The sequence below is a fragment of the Odocoileus virginianus genome, chromosome 5, assembly GCF_023699985.2.
Source record: "Odocoileus virginianus isolate 20LAN1187 ecotype Illinois chromosome 5, Ovbor_1.2, whole genome shotgun sequence".
In the NCBI taxonomy this organism is placed as follows: Eukaryota; Metazoa; Chordata; class Mammalia; order Artiodactyla; family Cervidae; genus Odocoileus; species Odocoileus virginianus.
In genome coordinates this window covers 10641783-10656745 of record NC_069678.1, presented here as the reverse complement: position 1 = coordinate 10656745, position 14963 = coordinate 10641783, and the positions used below count along the sequence as shown (strand labels likewise).

Genomic DNA, 14963 nt, shown 5'->3' with positions numbered 1-14963 from the left:
ATGACCAGCGTGTTCTCTTGACAAAACTCTGTTAGCCTTTGCCCTGCTTCATTTTATATTCCAGGGCCAACTGAAAGTGAAAGTATTAGTAGCGCAGTTGTGTCCAACTCTTTATGACCCCATGGAGCGTTATAACGCCCACCAGGCTCCTCTGCCCATGGAATTCTACAGGCAAGAAAACTGGAGTGGGTAGCCATTCCCTTCTCAAGGGGCTCTTCCCCACCCAGGACTTCCACATTAAGGGCAGATTCTTTACCATCTGAGCAACCAGGGAAGCCACTCTGAGGCCAAACTTGCCTGTTATTCCCAGTATCTTTTGAATTCCTACTTTTACATTCCATTCCTTATAATTAAAAGGCCATCTTTTCTGGTGTTGGTTCTAGAAGTTCTTGTAGGTTTTCATAGAACCCATCGACTTCAACTTCTTTGGTATCAGTGGTTGGGGCATAGACTTGGATTACCGTGATATTGAATGGTTTGCCTTGAAAACGAACAGACATCATTCTGTCGTTTTTGAGGTTGCACCCAAGTACTGCATTTTGAACTCTTCTATTGACTATGAGGGTTACGTACTTCCTTTCTTCTAAGGGATTCTTGCCCACAGTAGTAGATATAATGATCATCTGAATTAAATTCGCCCATTCCCATCCACTTTACTTCACTGATTCCTAAGATGTCGATGTTCAGTCTTGCTGTCTCCTGTCATCTTGACATCCAGTTTACCTTGATTCATGGACCTAACATTCCAGGTTCCTATACAGCATTGTTATTTACAGCATCAGACTTTACTTTTACCACCAGACACATCCACAACTGAGTGTTGTTTCCACTTTGACCCAGTCACTGCATTCCTTCTGGAGCAATTAGTAATTGCCCTCCACTCTTCCCCAGTAGCATACTGGACACCTTTGACCTAGGAAGCTCATCTTCCAGTGTCATATCTTTTTGCCTATTCACACTGCTCATGAGGTTCTTGCAACAAGAATACTGGAAGGGGTTGCCATGTCCTCCTCCGGGGGGCCACATTTTGTCAGAACTCTTCACTATGACCCGTCTGTCTTGGGTGGCCCCGCACAGCATGTCTCATAGCTTCACCAAGTTACACAAGCCCCTTCACCACGACAAGCCTGTGATCCATGAAGGGGCTGGGAGGATGAGAAAGTTATTCTGTACAGAGAGAGCAGAATACTGAAGTATGTTTCCTACATATTTAGGAGAATTTTGAGTATTGTTATGGTCTAGAGCAAACAGTAGCCCACGGACCAACTTCAGATGGCAGGCATGTTCTATCTCACCTTTTCTCTCGCTTCTCTCTTCCTCTCTTGGAATTGACCAAGAATGTGGGCAATTAAATTACACACACACACACACACACACACACACACAACTTGTGTGTGTGTAATTTAATTGCCCACATTTTTATATCAGCGGGTGGCACATGAATATTTGGACTTCTGACTTGTCTTAAAATATTGGAGAGCTGGTAATATAGATTCTGCATCTCTCTATGAACAGTCATCTGAAACCAAGGATCCAATATTTCTTTGAGATGAGTCTAGCTTATCACAGTTCCTATACACCATGGTGACTCATTTGCATCACTGGCTGCAGCACTAGTGTACGTTTTCAACCCTGATCTAAGACGTAAGGTATATGGGTATAAGAGTGACTGAGAAGGAGAGGCAAGAAAAGGCAGTGGCGGGTGGATAATGCAAGCTTTGTGCGATAGGCATGTCTTTGTCCTAAAGGGAGGACTCTAGAAGCTATACAGGTAGATAGGAGATAGGGAAATAAAAAAATAAAAAATAAAACAGTTTTATTGAAGTTTATCTGTTATGCCATAAACTGTACATTTGTAACATATATTACGATTTGATGAACTTGGACATACACGTATGCTGGTGAAACCATCACCACAACATCAAAGTAATACACATTTTCATCACCTCCGAAAGTTTCCTTGTGTCCTTTTGTGTGTGTGTGTGTGTGTCTGTGTGTGTGTGTGTGTGTCTGTGTGTAAGAACACCTAACATGAGATCTACCCTTTCAACAAAATTTAAAATGTATAATGTGGTCTTGTTCATTATAGGGTGATATTTTGTAAGTAGAATCAATTGGAATTCAGGAAAAGAAGACTGCATACAAATAACTGAAGTCTAGGCAACATTGACCCATTAGTTGAGAAGCTGAAAGGTTTTGGGGGGAAGATAACTATTTTAGTTTATTGGTTTTGACGTGCCTGTAGATACCCAAGTGGAGGTATCCAACAAGCCATTGAAATAGTGGAACTGGAACTCAGGAGAACTAGACTAGAAATCTAACTTAGTAATTGAGCTTCCCTTTTATCCACGGTGGCTTAAATAATTTGTCCAACCCTCAAGCTGAGCTGAAGATAACTAAAAAATGGTAGATGAAATGCTTTTGAAAATCAAAAATCTAGGAAGACAATGAAAGCATGAAGGGACAGGAAAGCAGGAGACCAGGAGTAGGAGGGCTTTTCCCCCTGGAGTCATTTGCTGATCCAAAATTGGTGGCAGAAAATAGGCTACATGAGGCAAGTGAGACAAAAGTTGGAGTCCAAATGTCCCCAAAGATGATCACCCGGGTAAACCATCTTCCTATTTAGGGTTAGGATCCTGAAAGGCTGCACTCTTAGGGGAAACCCAGGAGTAGGGGAAACCGGAAGTAAACAGAAAATCCAGTCTTGAAATAGTCAAAAGCCCAAACTTAAGAACCAGCTGATGGGTTTAAGAGCAAGTTAGACTCAAGTGAGGAGTAAGTAATGAATTGGAAGAAAGCAAAGGAGAAACCACTCAGAATGAAGCATGGATAAAAAGGAATGAAAAATATAAAAGAGGAGGTTAGGGGGAAAAAAGAGGAGGTTGCAGGTATAAAAGATATCATAAGAAAGTCTGGCTCACCTTTATTTGGAGCTAAGGAAGGAGAGAAATAATAGGGTAGAAGCAATATTTAAAGAGACAGTGGCTGAGAAACTTAAAAAATATATACCTCAAGCCACAGATTCAAGAAGCTCAACAAATCTCAAGATTAAAAATAATAATCCATACCTGGAACCATCAGAGTGAAACTGCAGGAAATACAAGATTTGTCTCTCAGTCTTGTCGGACTCCTTGTGACCTCATAGACTGCAGCACGCCAGGCTTCCCTGTTTTTCACTGTCTCCTGTAGTTTGCTCAAACTCATGTTCATTGGGTCGATGATGCTATCCAACCATCTCATCCTCTCTTCCCACTTTCTCCTTCTGCCTTCAATCTTTCCTAGCATCAGGGTCTTTTCCAATGAGTTGACTCATGTCCGACTCTTTGCGACTCCATGGACTACAAACTCCAGGCTTCCTAGTCCTTCACTGATTATGGTATTAGGATCATAATTAAATCCATTACTGAATACCTGGCATCACTTATTTGTCATTGAAAATATTTACTGTATAATACAATTTGCTGGATGTGAGAGTGTAATTGAAAAAGTCTTGGTCTTACTTTTAAATCTAAAACAAATTAGTTACTGTGTGACACTGTTGTTCAGTCGTTAACTCATGTCCAACTCTTCGCAATCCTGTGAACTGCAGTTCTCCAGGCTTCCCTGTCCTTCACTATCTCCTGAGTTTGCTCAGATTCATGCACATTGAGTCGGTGATGCTATCTGACCACCTCATCCTTTGCTTCCCTCTTCTCCTTTTGCCTTCCATCTTTCCTGGCATCAGGGACTTTTCCAATGAGTCTGATCTCCACATCAGGAGGCTAAAATATTGGAACTTCAACTTCAGTTTCAGTCGTTCCAATGAGTATTCAACGTTAATTTCCTTTAGGATTGACTGGCTTGATTCCCTTGCAGTCCAAATGGACTCTCAAGAGTCTTCTCCAGCACCACAATGAAAGCATCTATTCTTCAGTGCTCAACCTTCCTTATGATCCAATTGTTAAATTTGTATGACTATTGGAAAAACCATAGCTTTGACTGTAGGGACCTTTGTCAGCAAAGTGATGTCTCTGATTTTTAATATGCTGTCTGGGTTTGTCATAGCTTCCCTTTCAAGGAGCAAGTGTCTTTTAATTTCATGACTGCAGGCACCGTCCCCAGTCATTTTGGAGCCCAAGAAAATAAAATCTGCCACTGTTTCCACTTTTCCCCCATCTATTGGCCATGAAATGATGGGACAGGATGCCATGATCTTTGTTTTTTGAATGTTGAGTTTTAAGCCATTTTTTTCACTCTCCTCTTTCATCTTCATCAGGAGGCTCTTTAGTTCCTCTTCATTTTCTGCCATTAGAATGGGGTCATCTGCATATCTGAAGCTATTGATATTTCTCCTGGCAAACTTTAAAATCTTTAAAGACAATCAGAAAAAAGAGGATTGGTTACTCTCAGAAGAGCAGTCATTTGACTAAAAACTCTTTTTTTCACAGCAAAAATGGAAGCCATAAATAGTAAAATAATATTGTAAATGTGCTGAAAGAAAATGACTTCCAGTTTGGAATTACATATCTAGAGAAAATGTCCTTCAAGAACAAAGGTGAAATAAAGATGTATTCAGAGAAGCTGAAAACAAGAAAGTTAGCCACCGGCAGAAGGGCACTAATTCTCAAGAAGGAGTATTGTTCCATAGTGTTGCGGACACAGGAAGGGATAAAGAGCTTTAAAAATGGTAAATCTCAGTGAGCATTGTCTTAGTAAGCATTAATGTCCTATGGGATTGAAAATATATATGGAATTTAAATTCTGTAAACATATACACCTACACTTACCCAACAGGAACAATTGCATCTCACAAGAATCTTGTACAAAAATGGTCGTAGCAGCTTTATTCATAAAGGCTTCAAACTGGTAACAACCCAAATGTATTAGCTTGTGTCTCAGCCAGTCAGAGGTCCTGTATTCAACACAGGAGAATGGGTAAACAAACTGTGGAATATTTATGCAATGAACAAATTGCTGACAGACGCAAAACTTCAGAAGAATTTTTAAATGGGTCAAGCAAAAGAAGTTAGACAGAAAAAGAGTACATAGGATGTGAGTCCTTTTATGTGAACAACAGCAAAAGTAATCTCTGATAATAGAAATTAGAATAGTGATTGCCTCTAGGAGAAGGGCAAAGGAGTATCAGTGAATTTTTTGAGGTGATAAAATGTTTTATGTTCATCTGTGTGGTGGTTACCTGGGCAAAATATATTACTCACAATTAATCGAGCTGTAGACTTAAGGTCTGTGCATTCTGCTGTAGTAAATAATACACCAATATAATACTTAAAGGAGTTACACAACAATATATACAATTCTGGAGGGAGTGATGGTGGTAAACGGAATTAAATTATTCTTGCATTTTTCTCGGGGAGGGAAAAGATTTTATAAAGTTAGACTTTGACAATCATGGAGGCGCGTCATAATTTTTAGGGTAACCACTAGAAACGTAGAAAAAAGAGTGGGAACTCTCAATTGACAGGAGGGAAGGAATAATAAATAGTAATCAATGCAAAAGGAGGCAAGGAGGATAAGTAGGATTATAGGAAGGACAAAAAGCACATAGTAATATGAATTGATGTAAATGCAACCACAGTACATCCATATACGTGGCTGTGAAACTTTGCATAAAGGTGGACTCTGCCAGAGAGGCTGTAGAATGAGGAAAGGAGAAAGGAGAGGAAACTGGACAAAAAATGGCAGGGGGCTGGTCCTTCTCTCCTGTCGTTTCCCTTGCCCTCCTTTTCTGAGCTCTCTTTCCAAAGGCTGTCTCAGTTTCCCTTCTAGTCCCTCACCGTCAGTACTTTCCCTCTCTGAGTCAATCAACACACATACATACTCATATCCGTTTCTCCTGCCTCAAGAGCTTCTATGAACCACATCCAGACAAGTAGTGTTCACAGTCACCTAAAATCCCTTCCTACATGATTTCGCTTGCTTCTTCCATTTCACTCGCTGATGGCAAAAACAGCTTTTAAAGTCTGCATTTTTGAGGGAGAAAAAAGTAGGATTACGGTAGTCACATTTACTGAAGAAATTTAAAACAAAAACTGTCCCAGCAGAAAAAGAAAAACACCACTAGCAGAGGATGGTTTCGATCCATCGACCTCTGGGTTATGGGCCCAGCACGCTTCCGCTGCGCCACTCTGCTTCCCCGATCTCGGGTCTCCCAAGAATCATATAGAAAGGTCTCTAGATGTCAGCCATCCTAACTTCTTTACACAGCGCTCCCTAGTGTCTGCAAAAGGGCGTTAATGTCTAACCCGTTCTTATTGGCTAGTTACTGACATAGCAGGCCCTTTTCATTGGCTCAATAAACCGGTTTGCCAAAACAAACCAATAGGCACAGGCAGCGGAGTACGGCGGGAGCCAATCGCGCTGGAGTTTGTTGGGACACGCCGGCAAGCTGCCTCTCCAGTTCTCGGGTCCCCAGAGGAAAGGGGCGGTTGGTGTGGCCTCCATTGTTCGGGATCTAGGACGCCATGAGGTAAGGGCTGTGGGGTGCTTTGGAGAGGTTTCAGGTATTCGACCGAAAACTTTAGGAAGTTGGTCCGAAAGGAGTCGGCGGACTGGAAAGGGCCATGTACCTGGGGGTTGCTCGGAAACCTGGGAACTCCGGGTCTAAGAGGTTGGGGGAGGTCGGGGGCGGTGGAGGCGGGGAAACTTAGCCGGGGATGGGGGATGGGGCCCAGGAGTCGGGAGGCGGTTTCGACTGTTCGATCTCTGGGGGGGTTCGGATGAGGGGGTGTCTTCAGGTTCCAGGAGGAGCACCTCCACATCCCCTATTTGGACTGAGAAGGCTGGAACGTGTCTCATTCATCCTCAATGCCAGGCGCTTGACATACAGATACGCCTGATAGATGCTTTTACTACATTTACTGCAATCACATTAGTCTCCGAAGTATTAGGGTTGGCGGAACCCGGCAGTTATGGGGTGTTTCTTGTAGGGCTCTCTGAGCCTCGTCAGTATTTAATGTGATTTGATGTGATTCAGTTATTCAGTCATGGGGAGTGAGCCTGGACATTTGGAAGGTGTAGAAGTGTAAGTGAGAATGGGATCCTTTGGCTTCCAAAGGGAAGCGCAGAGCGATAGAGGTAGGCTAACTTGAAATCATATGGCCGGTATCGAGGAGATTGCTTCAACGAGGTGAAGACAAAGTTAAAATGTGTTAATAATGCATTTCTAGGGGTGACAGAGGCCGAGGTCGTGGCGGGCGCTTTGGTTCCAGAGGAGGCCCAGGAGGAGGGTGAGTGCCAGTTTTTAGCATCTTTGTGCCCGTTAGTTTCCTTTTCAGTCATCTAAATAGGAGTTTGGAGTGGAGTAATCTTACCTGCCTTGTTGAGATCCAGCTGTAGTTTAAAAGTATTCTTCTCATGCTCTCTTGATAAATGAGTTTGGCCCCATGATGTGAAGTCAATTTGATTTATGTGGTGAGTAATCTGGATTGTTTTTCTGCTTTTTAGGTTCAGGCCCTTTGTGCCACATATTCCGTTTGACTTCTATTTGGTGAGTACCTTGGCCACTATTCAGTTGTTGTTTCTTGGAACCTGGCATTTCCCTGTTAATGAAGTCATATGGTAGTTGGAGTAGAAAAAGGGAGGTTTTGAGTCATCTGTGTTGCTTTACATACAGAAACAGTGTAACCTGGGTGGGGAAGATAGTTCCTTCATTACAGTTGACAGTAACATGATTATAATCTTTGGTCTGAACAGTTAATTGTATCACTGCCTTATCTGTTAATATAAGGGTAGTGAGAGCATAAGTATTCTAGAATTCTCTTTTTTTGTGTTGTGGCAACAGAAAAATCTGTTGTATATTATTTTTGGTAAGTAGTATATAGTAGTTTATTTCTTGTCTAGTGTGAAATGGCTTTTCCCCGGGTCAAGCCAGCACCTGATGAAACTTCCTTCAGTGAGGCCTTGTTGAAGAGGAATCAGGACCTTGCTCCTAATTCTGCTGAACAGGTATATTCTGTTGGTTTTCTTCCTGAGATTTCATGAAGGAAGCTAGAGAAGTAAACAGTCACTTGGTGAGGTTACTGTTATCAGAGCCTGAACTCCATAAGTTTAATTATTTTTCATTGTGGGTAATTTTTCATTGTGGGTGAGTGTATAAACAGATTACATGTGCATTCATATTATCACTGGGGAGTCTGTCTTTGGGATCAGAAAGTTTTCTCTTCTGGCATATTCAAGGCTGGGAGGGTCAGGGTGTTCTCAGAATCCTGTGTAGGTGTTGATTCATCTCCTATTGAAGGAATTGGGGGAAATAGTCAAACTTGATGAAAAGTTGCTTAGTATTTCACCTGAGGGTGTTTTTGTTTCCTGCTATCTTTCAGGCCTCTATCCTTTCCCTGGTGACAAAAATAAACAATGTGATTGACAATTTGATTGTGGCTCCAGGGACATTTGAAGTGGTGAGTTTTTGAAGATTTAGTCCTAGGAAAGGGAAGCCGTGGTAGTGTGAAAGTTTCCTTGGTTCCTGTCGCTTAATTCTTCAGATGCTTATTCAAAGCCACTCTTGGAATGGGAAAGTACAGTGGCAGTGAATTCCTTTGTAGTGCTGGTCTTGGGGACGAGATTCATCATGACTATCAGCTGTGATGAATCAGGCTTTTCATTGCTCGTTTTGGGATATGATTTGAACTCTGCTACTTCCAAATCTAAGTAATAAGCTTCTCACTTCTAAGTTTTGTTTTTTCTTTCTTAAATCCCTTTTCCAACAGCAAATTGAAGAAGTCCGACAAGTCGGATCATATAAAAAGGGAACGATGACTACAGGACACAATGTGGCTGACCTGGTGGTGATCCTAAAGATTTTGCCAACATGTGAGTGTGCCTCTCACTGGCCACAGCAGCAGAACATAGCAGTTGGATTTGAGGCATAGGGATCTAAATGTGTGCTGTATGTGAAAGAATGTATGACCAGTTACTGCAGGACAGACTTTGCTCCCCAGGGGACAGTTGGCAGTGTCTGGAGATGTTTGAGGCTAATGTCTTCTGGTAGAGGCCAGGGTTGCTGCTAAGCATCCTACAATGGACAAGACGGACCCTACCTCCCAACCCCAAACAAAGAATTATCCAGGCCAAAATGGCATTAGTCCCACTGATAAAAATCCCTACTGTGGAAAAAAGGTGTGTGTAAAGGAGGCGGTGTTGCTGAGCCTTCAGTTTCTCTGTTTTTACAAACTTCCCCTTGTAAAAGTGTGTATTCAGTTGCTTGTCCTTGCTCCGCAGAAATCAGAGTGCAGAGTAGCTTTGAGACATATAGAAAGTCTACTAAAATAATTATAATCTTTATTATCTCTTTTTCTCTCTCAATCTAGTGGAAGCTGTTGCTGCACTAGGAAACAAGGTCGTGGAGAGCCTAAGAGCACAGGATCCTTCTGAAGGTTCTGAGTTTGTTGCTGAACATGTAATACAGTGGTCATAGAAGCCAGGTTTATAAGTACATTTTAACAAAGTCAGGTCGGGCTAGAAGGAAGAGTGAGTGCAGTTTTATGTTGGGGAAGTTTCTAGCAGAGAGCACCAGTGTTCAAAATCTAATTGATTTCCCTTACTTTTAAAATTCTGTATTCTCAATTCTGACTCTGGACTGTTGCTGTTTTTAAAAACCTGGGACTTCCCTAGTGATCCAGTTGTTAAGATTCTGTTCTACCAGTGCAGGGGGCATGGGTTTGATCCCTGGTTGGGGAACTAAGATCCTGTAGCTGAGTAAATAACAAATAAACAATAACAGATGAATAGATCTGTTAGATAAATCAATAGATAAATAAATATCTGTTCCCCTACCCTCATCCTGGGTTTACCTTTGGTCATCTAATGGAAATGAGTGCAACTTCTGATTTTTCTTGTTTCAGTTTTGACCATGCTGACCAATGAAACTGGCTTTGAAATCAGCTCTTCTGATGCTACAGTGAAGATTCTCATTACAACAGTGCCACCAAACCTCCGAAAACTGGACCCAGAACTCCACTGTTAGTCCTTTATTGTACTGCTGTGAAATTTGGGGGAAATTCAAAACATGGTATCAAATGCTGTTGAATTTACTTCATTTGTTGCTATTCCACATGAGACCTTTTGGGGACCCAAGTTTTCCCCCAAACTTTGCTGTCTTCCTTTGTAATTTGGAAGTAGTTTTATCAGCTTGCTAATTGTCAAAAACCACCAGGCCAAGAAAGCAGTTTGAGGACTTAAGAAAAAGGACTGAGGAAATATTTATGGAGGGGGTAGGCTTTTGGAGAAAATTGGAGCTCTCTCATGCTTCCAGATCTGGCTTAGGGAAGGAACAGTGATTTGGGGATTTGCTGATCTGAGGACATGGGGATTGGTTCAAGGAATTACTAAATTACCCTGTTCTCCTCCTGAGTTCTTGAAGCGTGGCAGTGGAATTAAATTGCTTGCTCAGTAATCGGAATGTTTCATCTTGGTGGATGTCATGCTTGTCTTCTAGTGGATATCAAGGTGTTACAGAGTGCCTTAGCAGCCATCCGACATGCCCGCTGGTTTGAGGAAAATGCTTCTCAGTCCACGTGAGTCCCTCCCTATTTGCAAGAAGATATATCCTAATCCTTCTAACTACATTGAACAGCATGATAACCCAACCTTCCTCTGACAACAGTTTTTGACTGATTTTCTGCCTGGATTTTGACTTTTTTTACCTGAAGTACCTGGTAGCTCAACTAGTAAAGAATCTACCTGCAATGCAGGAGACCCCAGTTCAATTCCTAGGTTGGGGAGATCCCCTGGAGAAGGGATAGGCTACCCACTCCAGTATTCCTGGTCTTCCCTGGTCGCTCAGCTGGCAAAGAATCCACCCGCAATGTGGGAGACCTAGTGTTTGATCCCTGGGTGGGAAAGATCCCCTGGAGAAGGGAATGGCTACCCACTGCAGTATTCTGGCCTGGAGAATTCCATGGACTGTATGGTCCATGGTGTTACAAAGAGTCGGACACAAGTGAGTGACTTTCACTTCACTTCAAACAACTTAGGTTGAGGGAAAGAAGGGAATAATTCTGGCACTAGCTTCAGCTCTGTGCCTTAGGTATGGAAGTAAAATTTTATTGCTTTAATTTTTAAAGGTTATAAAATGCCCGTCTTGTACAGTGTATCCTTGTAGCATTTATTTTATACGTAGTAGTTTGTACCTCTTAATCCCATGACTCCTATTGTGCCCCTTCCCCTTCTCTCTCCCCATTCGTAACCACTAGCTTGTTCTCTGTATCTGTAGGTCTGTTTCTGTTTGCTTTTTGTTATATTCTCTGATTTGTTTCATGATCTGTTACTGCTTTTAATTCCTGGTGCCTCTTACCTTCAGAGTTAAAGTTCTCATCAGACTGCTGAAGGACCTGAGGATTCGTTTTCCTGGCTTTGAGCCCCTCACTCCTTGGATACTTGACCTACTTGTAAGTAATGAAGGCTAACTGGAATTCCTGATCCACCATATGAATCAGCAGTTAGTCTGAAACCTACCATAAAATGAAACTTGGAACAGATTACACTTGATCTTAGCCAAAAGGCCGAGAAGCGATAAAACTTGGTACAGATTAAAAGAAGTCTTAGAGGAATGGGGGGACCAAAAAAAAAAAAAGCTCATTAGTGGACAAGTAATCCAATAGATTCAATGTTGATTATTTCTTGGGTTTTTGGAGTATTCAGTTAAATGGGTAGTTATTACTGCTCCTTTATCTTTTTCATTACTATTGTCATTAATGTGGTAATAGAGAGAAATTACTGAATGAGCAGTCATTTCAAAACTGCTTCTTGAACATGAAAGTTTTCTTCATGATGGTTTAAAGTTTTAATTTGTTTGAAGACAGAATTGCCACTTTATGGCACACTTACCAGATTTTCTTGTAGGGACACTATGCCGTGATGAACAATCCCACCAGACAGCCTTTGGCCCTAAACGTGGCATACAGGTATAGCATGCTGCTCTGGGTTTGGGGTCTGACTGTACGTTGTCTTGTGTGTTCTTCTAATACCTCTCTGTGTTTCAGACGATGCCTGCAGATTCTGGCTGCAGGACTGTTCCTGCCAGGGTCGGTGGGTATCACAGACCCCTGTGAGAGTGGCAACTTCAGAGTACACACAGTCATGACTCTGGAACAGCAGGTATGTTGGTGCAGCTCTGAAATGGTCCATTGTGCTCCCCTCTTGAATATTCTTTGTCAGAAAGCAAAGGAAATGTGATCTTAGTGGTCAGAGATTTGGGGATTCTCACAAATTTTGGTTTTGAAATTAAGTTTTCTTCATCTCAGTTGTCATGAAAATGAGAAGGTATTTTGATTCTCCTTGCTAATTTACTCTTACTTTGCCCTCCCTCAGGATATGGTCTGCTACACAGCTCAGACTCTGGTCCGAATCCTCTCACATGGTGGCTTTAGGAAGATCCTTGGCCAGGAGGGTGATGCCAGCTGTGAGTGACCACTGTGGGGCAGGGGTTCTTAATGATACTCTGTGATCTACAAAGTAACTCCACTCAGTGGTCTTCATGTGTCCACTGTGTAGGTCATGACTTGGATGTTGGGCTACTTGTCTGAAGTCACCTTTTCTTCTAGATCTTGCTTCTGAAATATCTACCTGGGATGGAGTGATAGTGACACCTTCAGAAAAGGCTTATGAGAAGCCACCAGAGAAGAAGGAAGGAGAGGAAGAGGAGGAGAATACAGAAGAGCCACCTCAAGGAGAGGAAGAGGAAAGCATGGAGACTCAGCAGTGACCTCCTCCTCTCTCAGCACCCCCTTTCTTACCCAGGGGGAAGACTGGAGCCTAAGCTGACTGCTACTGGGCTTTGTGTGGTGGCATTTCTGAGGAAGTAAGGGAGACAGGAAGGAAGATTTTTAAAGAAAGACTCTAGACGGAAGTATCATTCCACTGGGTTCTGAAAGTGTCTTAGTAATCAGAAGTCTCCCGTTTATGACCTGTGCCATCCATCTACAGTGAAGCAAGATACCAACTTTTCTTATAGAGAATCCCCAGCTCCTGAAACCTCTCTAAGCCAGTACTTTGTTGTTGAAATGTTGTGAACTGTTAGTGTTTGGATTTTTTTTTTTCTAAGAAAAAAGATTAAAGTACTTCCTAGTAGGGCTCTTGGTACTGTTTTTCCTTGGCATCTGGCAATCATTTTGCTTCCATTTACTTTCTGTACTCTTCACTGAAAATGATACTTGAGTTTTTTTTCATTGTTAATGCTAGATCTCAATTTGAAGCTATATTTGAATTAATGTAGAAAACTGTTGGAACACTTCCATATACCAAAGTAAACTGGAATACCATTTAAGCATTTATTGAATGAAATATTTCTAGTAACTGCCTACAGTAGTCAAGCCAGTGCAGTCAACAAAAGGGAGTAGATGGGTCATTCACCTTGACTTTGCCTGTCCTTTCCTCTCAATCCTTAGTGTAAACAAAGGAAAACTGGAAGTCACAGAGGACATTCTGCCCAGGTCCAACAACCTGGCATGTAACAGGAAGCCCCTCCCTTGTTAATGAGGCTCAGAGATGGTACAGGAAGTGGGCCTTGACACAGCTTAGAAAAAAAATGCAGAAGCCTCAACTCATTCCTGGAAGTAAGAGCCATAATAAATCCTTTGGGATCCTGAGTCCTGCTGTACACAGGTTTCTTTGGGCCCCACATAAATGGGTAAGACTTTGAAGTGTTTCAAACAAACCACAGGGCTGCCTTTTTGATGCCCCAACACCTACAGGGCATCCTGGAGGAAAACAGGCAGCTGGGGAATAGTAGTCGTGCTACACTGTGGCCGCGGGCCATCTTCTGGCCTGTTACTTGCTTGGGGAACCAGAGGGGTAAACTCCTGAATCCAACATTGCTCTCCTTCGGGCTGTTTCCTTGGCCACGCTGTGGTTTAGCCGCCTCAGCCGTTCCTACAAAACAAGATTTGGAATCAGATAACTATCCTGTCAAAGGATTTAGAGCTCCCTGTCAACTAGGTGCTGGAAAACATCTTAGGCTTGCTTCATCTCAAGGTTAAGAACAGTTAAGTTTTAGTTGACAACTCCCTTTCCCCAAAGACTAAAAATGACGGTGACTTTCATTGTGTTGGGGACTTCATGACACATTTTGAAAATCGGAAAGTACCTTGAATTATTGTTGGCAGAAAATTCCTTTACCTGGGCATTCTGTAGGATGTTATTGACCAAGACGACTCGTCGTCGGGCATTAAGGAGCTTCTTCACATAGGGGTCGAGATCCAGGGCCACTTTCTGATCCTCATTGATACGGCACAGTTCTGGGAAATGAAAGAGGCAACTAAACACCTAATGGCCTTGTTCTTGGGACAAGTAAGCTAGTAAATGTTATGGAAAACACTCTTCACCAAATGGCTACTGTCACTAGAAACTTAGGAGTCAGTCAGCAGCCCTAGAAGCAAGTGAGAAAAACCCAGCCCAAGAGGTTAGCAAAACAGAAGGTACTGAAGTCAGTTGTAGGATCCAGGGTATACAGGGATGCTTACTCACCGGTGGCTAGGTTGTCAATTTGTTCCCGGAGCTCTACTTGGCTCTCTCTGCAAAGAGGTACGAGGCCTACACGGTCAGACAGTTAATGGAATCAAAAACCTCCCCTGTGTGTTTCCCAAGTGCTTAGAGAAGCCAGCTTTTGCCTCCACCTGCACACCCTCCCGCCAGTCGCCCCGCTTCCAATGTTTCCCCACTTGTAGTCGCGCCAGAAAGCCAGCGAACTCATCTTGTCTCCGCCCTTTCTTGGTCCCGCCCCTAAAAAGCCAAATCCAGGAGAGGCCCCGCCCCAACCTGCCCTCCAGGGCACCTGACGGCGTGGACGTGAGAGTCAAGCTGCTGCACAGCCGGTCTCAGGAACTCGAGGAGCCCCTCGGCGAAGAGGTCGCGGCCTGCGGGCCCCGCCACGGGCGTCCCTGCACCGGACACAGCGGCGGAACCAGCCCCCGCCATCACGAACTGCCCTTACGCCCGGAACCCGCCGCGAAGGCCGCCGGGAACTTAAG

The 14963-nt window shown here is 42.9% G+C and overlaps 2 protein-coding genes, 1 non-coding gene and 1 pseudogene across 3 annotated transcripts; 1 reads left to right on the top strand and 3 right to left on the bottom strand.

The window, feature by feature from the left end:
* Positions 1 to 6058: 6058 nt before the first annotated feature.
* Positions 6059 to 6130, bottom strand: TRNAM-CAU (transfer RNA methionine (anticodon CAU)). Its single transcript has one exon. It is a non-coding gene; the product is annotated as a tRNA-Met (tRNA).
* A 227-nt stretch (positions 6131 to 6357) lies between these two features.
* ILF2 (interleukin enhancer binding factor 2) lies at positions 6358 to 13067 on the top strand. The gene is made up of 14 exons (XM_020890814.2): positions 6358 to 6466; positions 7167 to 7226; positions 7444 to 7486; positions 7840 to 7944; positions 8319 to 8396; positions 8706 to 8808; positions 9306 to 9371; positions 9840 to 9956; positions 10433 to 10511; positions 11297 to 11384; positions 11839 to 11900; positions 11979 to 12093; positions 12307 to 12397; positions 12540 to 13067. The coding sequence occupies exons 1-14, from the start codon at positions 6462 to 6464 to the stop codon at positions 12698 to 12700; spliced, it is 1173 nt and encodes a 390-aa protein (XP_020746473.2). The 5' UTR covers positions 6358 to 6461; the 3' UTR covers positions 12701 to 13067.
* Positions 11369 to 11510, bottom strand: LOC139035393 (U2 spliceosomal RNA; annotated as a pseudogene).
* Positions 13068 to 13251: 184 nt separating the features above from the next.
* Positions 13252 to 14951, bottom strand: SNAPIN (SNAP associated protein). The gene is made up of 4 exons (XM_020890816.2): positions 14768 to 14951; positions 14461 to 14507; positions 14113 to 14231; positions 13252 to 13866 (listed from the first exon to the last, which is right to left on the bottom strand). The coding sequence occupies exons 1-4, from the start codon at positions 14908 to 14910 to the stop codon at positions 13765 to 13767; spliced, it is 411 nt and encodes a 136-aa protein (XP_020746475.1). The 5' UTR covers positions 14911 to 14951; the 3' UTR covers positions 13252 to 13764.
* Positions 14952 to 14963: the final 12 nt, after the last annotated feature.